This window comes from Cyprinodon variegatus, unplaced genomic scaffold (assembly GCF_000732505.1).
Source record: "Cyprinodon variegatus isolate N-32 unplaced genomic scaffold, C_variegatus-1.0 Scaffold332, whole genome shotgun sequence".
In the NCBI taxonomy this organism is placed as follows: Eukaryota; Metazoa; Chordata; class Actinopteri; order Cyprinodontiformes; family Cyprinodontidae; genus Cyprinodon; species Cyprinodon variegatus.
The window spans coordinates 717107-722529 of NW_015150785.1; the positions used below are offsets into that span (position 1 = coordinate 717107).

The 5423-nt window shown below is 36.0% G+C and overlaps 1 protein-coding gene across 1 annotated transcript in view; it reads left to right on the forward strand.

Annotated features, from left to right (window-relative positions):
• The window catches only part of impg1 (interphotoreceptor matrix proteoglycan 1), a 53949-nt gene that overhangs the window by 22494 nt on the left and 26032 nt on the right, over window positions 1-5423 (forward strand). Inside the window, exons 8-10 of the mRNA XM_015385160.1 lie at window positions 516-574; window positions 3776-3994; window positions 4037-4356. Of these exons, the coding sequence (XP_015240646.1) occupies window positions 516-574; window positions 3776-3994; window positions 4037-4356 (598 nt within the window). The remainder of the gene's footprint in view (window positions 1-515; window positions 575-3775; window positions 3995-4036; window positions 4357-5423) is intronic.

Sequence of the window (5423 nt, forward strand, 5' to 3'; positions counted from 1 at the left end):
TTTGAACTGCAGGAGATTGTCTTGACCATGTCTACATGCCTAAATGCACTGAGTTGCCGCCATATGATTGGCTGCTTAGAAATTAAGTGTTAACGAGCAGTTGGACAGGTGTACCTAATAAAGTGGCCGGTGAGTTTGTTCTATTTAGTCAGAGCTTCCAAAATCTAAAATCACAGTAAGTATAACTCTTCCTCTGCCATGTTAGACAGCAGAAGTATCTAAGGAATGGAATAGGTTCAGGAGTACTTTGAAACAGAAAATGAATATGTATTAATAAAAAACATATTCAAAATATTACTCAAGCTTGCTAAAATCGATTTAAGGTTTTCATGAGTTGTGAGCCACAACTGTCACAATTACATTTACTATGTGAGCCTCTTATTTTGAAATTAATTAATAATGGAAATAATTTTTTGAGTTTGATGAAATTTACCTGTAAGATTCTAGAAACTCTCAAAATGAAAATAAAAAAAAACCCTACACTTCTTTAATCTGATATTTTCTTTTATTTTTAGATGTTTCCTGTGTTCGAAAAAGTTCCAGGTTTCAAAGACATACGAGTTCTTGCATTTCGGTGAGTTAAATTAATGGTTTGGAAACGACTTAAGTGAAGACTGTGCTTAGAATGAAGGTTTGCTCTTAGTGACGCTTTAGAATGCCAACGTGGGATTGTTTTTTTTTTTTCATGGAAAGGCTCTGTTCAAATGGACTTAGTTAAGCAACAGATGATTTAATTTCAACAAAGCCAGAAGAAATAGTAAGAATCTGTGCAAGATTGGGAGGAATTTTAGCCAAAATAGTAAAGAACAAGTTCCTCTTTAAACAGAAGCCTTTTATAGATTTCCAGATAGGACATGTACAGTAATGTTTTTGATATTCCCTAACATATAGCTCTAAATTTAGGCACATACAGCACTAATGGCTTAGGTACTCATCTGCAGGGATTTTTAAAAGGAAATGGGCAGAATATTTAGACAGTATATGTATTTCTTTACTAAAAAGTTTGTTAGATCATAAAAATATACAGTATGACACTTACAGTAGTAGCCATTCAAAATTTCCCTACTTTCCTTGATGCGCCCTTAGCTGGTCCCTTACAATTCCTTTTTAAACATCAATCTTTGACCTAAAATATTCTCTCTGTCATGATTTGTGGACATTAAGATCTTAAGAGAAGCATCAACTCCTGGTCAGAGCCTGTAATTAATTGAAATGGTGGAGTCAGAGTTAAAAAAATATGCAAGAGGGGGGGTTACTCCAGTGGCTGGAACTTGGAGTTGGAGGGAACGGCCATTTTGAATGGCTGCTACCGTAAGACATATTCTTAATGGTTTAAAAAAGTTTGGAACTGAATATTATGGTTGCTTTGTCATGTTTTATTGTATGGTAAAACAATAAAACATGACAGCCTCAGCAGATGGCCGCTCACACTGAGCCTGGTTCTGCTGGAGGTTTCTTCCTGTTAAAAGAGAGTTTTTCCTCTCCACTGTCGCTACAAGCATGCTTAGTGTGAGGGATTGTATTTGAGTCAATGAATCGATGCAATCAACTGGTTTTCCTTAGATAGAAAACTTTGTATCAATTTGACTGTATGATCTGGTTGAACTGTAAAGTGCCTGAGATAACATGTGTTGTGAATTTGGCGCTATATAAATAAACTGAATTGAAATTGAAATTAATACCATTTGGGTCACATATGTATTTAACAACACCAAGTTCTGTTTTTAGACCTGATTAAAATCAGTCCCATTAATAAGACTAAATCCAACATGACTTAGAAGAGCTGGTCATGAGATACTATTTTAAGGTTTCCATTGGTTTTATTTCTCACACCAACAACATTCTTCACTCTGTCTCTTTCTGTTCCCTATAAAAAATATATCTGACCTGCTACACGCAGCTACAGTCTTGAAAGCCACATATTGTTGCTCCTGCTAAAACAGTACATTGTAGTGCTAGGCTAAGTATAGTAATCACCGTTGCAGTTATTACTGCAACAGTATCATAATAGGTTTGCCTAAAAGGTCTATCAAACAGCTGCAGCTGATCCAAAACGCTGCTGCCCGTGTTCTCACTAGAACTAGAAAGTAGAGCACATCAGCCTGGTTCTGAAGTTCTTCCACTGGCTCCCTGTAGCTCAGAGACTAGACCTTAAAATCCTTCTATTAGTAGATAAATCACTGGATGCAGTTACAGTTTGCTGTCAGTGTATCAACCACTCAGGTTTTTTAGTTCCAGCCTATTCTGTTCACCCAGAACTAGAACCAAACATGGAGAAGCAGCTTCTATGCTCCACTGATCTGGAACAAACTCCCAGAAGACTGGAAAATTGATGAAAGCCTGAGTTCTTTGAAGCCAAAGTTAAAAACCAGTTTATTTAGAGCTGCCTTTGACTGTTCACTGCAAAAACGATCAAGAAATAAGTACAAAAATTTCTCAAATTAAGTGTATTCACCCTTAATTTGAGCAGGTAAATGAGATAGTTTGCCAATGGAATGAGTATTTTTACTCTTAAAATAAGATAATTAGATAATATGCACTTGAAATAAGACGGTGCAATTGTGTTTTCTTATTTTAAGTGTACATTTTCTTGTTCTATTGGCAAAATGTCTCTTTGACCTCCTCAATTCAAGAAAAAATGCACTTATTTTAAGAAAAAATGACTTATCTAGATTTACATTTTTTTTGCAGTGTTGCAGTTTAACTGCTAACTGAGGTATTATTAGGTAAGGTTGTGGTCCAGCTGTTTTATTTTCCTCTCTACCTGCTTTCAAAATAGTTTAATACTTATTTTCTTTTACTCTGCTTATATGCTGCTATTTTATTGTCTAATTAATTTAAACCAGCTGTCTACGGGCGAGCGGCGGGGCGCGCCCTGGACGGGTCGCCAGTCCATCGCAGGCTTCTACTAAATTATGCTATACAAATAAACTTGCCTTGCAAGTTTATTACTATAATTAAATGACCACTCCTGTAATTTCAGCAGCCTGATGTAGAGTTTTACAAGGTGCGGGGAATTTTAAACGTTTTCAGACTCAGCAGCACAGCTTGCTTGAGATGCAGCACACAGAAAAATCAAACGCAGTAAAACAACATTCTAAATCAGTCAGGGATTCAATGATTTGTTGTGGTTGAAAGTTTACATACCTTTCCATAAAATTCAGAAAAATTCCCAGTAAAATAAATGAAAATTCAAAAATTTGAACTCTGATTATAAATATGTATTTGCTTTTTCATTTTTTTTTAATAAAAATTTTGAATAAATATTTTATTTTACTAAATTGTCATTAAGTAAATTTTGTTGTCATTGATTTTTTTCAGTTTTGTATTATTTGAATTACTAGTGTGAATTTATCATATTCTTTAATGGGAGGGTATGTAAACTTTTAAGCACACATGTATGTCCCTCCTAAAAGCTGTTTTTGCAGAACATTGAGGCTGTTTTACACTGAAAAAACCATCTAGATATAAGTAAAAAATTCTTAAATTAAGTGTATTTACCCTTAATTTGAGTAGGTAAATGAGGTAGTTTGCCAATGGAATGAGTATTTTTACTCTTAAAATAAGATAATTAGATAAAATTCACTTGAAAAAAGACAATGCAATCGTGTTTTCTTATTTTAAATCTAAATTGTCTTGTTCCATTGGCAAAATGTCTCTTTTATCTCCTCAATCCAAGAACAAATGCCCTTATTTTAAGAAAAAATGACTTATCTAGATTTGGATTTTTTTCCAGTGTAGTAATTTTGACAGGATTTTTCTTGGTTTGCATCAGATCTGAGGACCTCTTTGTGCGCTACGCTGTGATCTTTAACGGGGAAACACAGCTAAGTGACGTGGGGGGCTTCGAGGAGGAGCACGGCGAAGAGACAGACGAGGATGTGAATGCTCCCAAATTGAAGCACATCATCCTAAAGGCCTTAAAACAGGAGCCAATGCTGCTGCTGGACATACAGACACTTAACTTTGAGGCTGGTAATTATCTGAAAGAAATGTTATGTCAGAAATGATCATTATGGTTCCCAGCTGCCTTTTCTCTTACAGTGACCACAGTTGATCAAAGTGTGGAGCTTGACATGGACTCCGTCGACACAGCCGAGTTCGCAGAGGAATCAGATGTCCACAAACCCACCAAAAGTTCATCCCCCACTGTGGGAGTGTTAGAAAACAAGCTGGATGATTCAGCTTCTGTTAAACCAAAAACTCCCACCTTTGTGCCTTTCATCCCAACCACCCTCCCAAAGAGCACTTCTAGCTTTACAGTTAGGGCCCCGTCAGCAGCAGCTACAGACACAAAGCACAGCGAAGATTCAAAAGAGGAAGAGAAGACACCGCTGAGTGATGGGGAAGGTGAAGGTGAGTGGAGCTGGGCACAAGCGATGACCCTTCTTCTTGTAAATCCAGTTTATTAAGCAGAATGTCAAGGGGAGCCGAGTTTAAAAATTTAAAGGCTTATTGATTAACCAAACACTGCACTGTGGTGCAGACTCCATTAAAAGCTATTGATAGGTAACTAGAAGAGCTCTGGAAATGAAAACCACACTCAGGCATCATGTGTAGACCCTGGTTCATTGTGAAGAAGCCAGATAAGCAGACTGAACTGTCTGCAGAATTACTGAAGCAGTAAACATAAAAGAGTCAAAAAGGAAACCAGCTGCAGAAAAGCAGCAGGGTGTCTTAAAGTTTCAACCGGTTTAATCTAAAACCTCTGTTAAATCATTAAGATATTTATAATCTGAGATGAATAAATTCTAAAAAAACAGCTTAGTCAGTATCTTACACTTAACTGTCTTCGTATCTGAAACTGTCATAGTCATGTTAAATGCCTAAACCAGACCAGAAGGCAGTTAAATATTTGAATCATTGCCTATCGAATCTGTTGTCACAAATTTGCAATAAACCTAAATACATGTATATGCAACATTCAAAGTAAAAATCTTAATCTTGCAACTTCTTAAAAGCAAAACATTTTTTTTTTTTTTTTGCATGTACGGTACATAAATTCAGGCATACAGGAAAAACTTTAATGGTGAATTTAGAGCATTTACTGTAAACACTGGAAAAACGATCTAGAAATAAGTAAAAGTTTCTCAAATTAAGTGCATTTACCCTTAATCTAAGTGTGTAAATAAGAAGGTTTGCCAATGGAATTAGTATTTTTACTATTAAAATAAGATATTTAGATAAAATGCACTTGAAATAAGAGAATGCAATTGTATTTTCTTATTTTAAATGAAGCTCTAGCGCAAGTTCAATTGAAGAAACTCTGACTTACCTCCATCATTTAGGAGCTGATCCGTCTCCGAAGCGAGCCAATCAGCTTCGAACTACTGCACCACGAAGCCCAATCAGCGTCCTGCTTCCACTTTATAAACTCCTTTCAAATCTCATCCCAGCCTCTATCCTGCAATCGCAATGTCGGA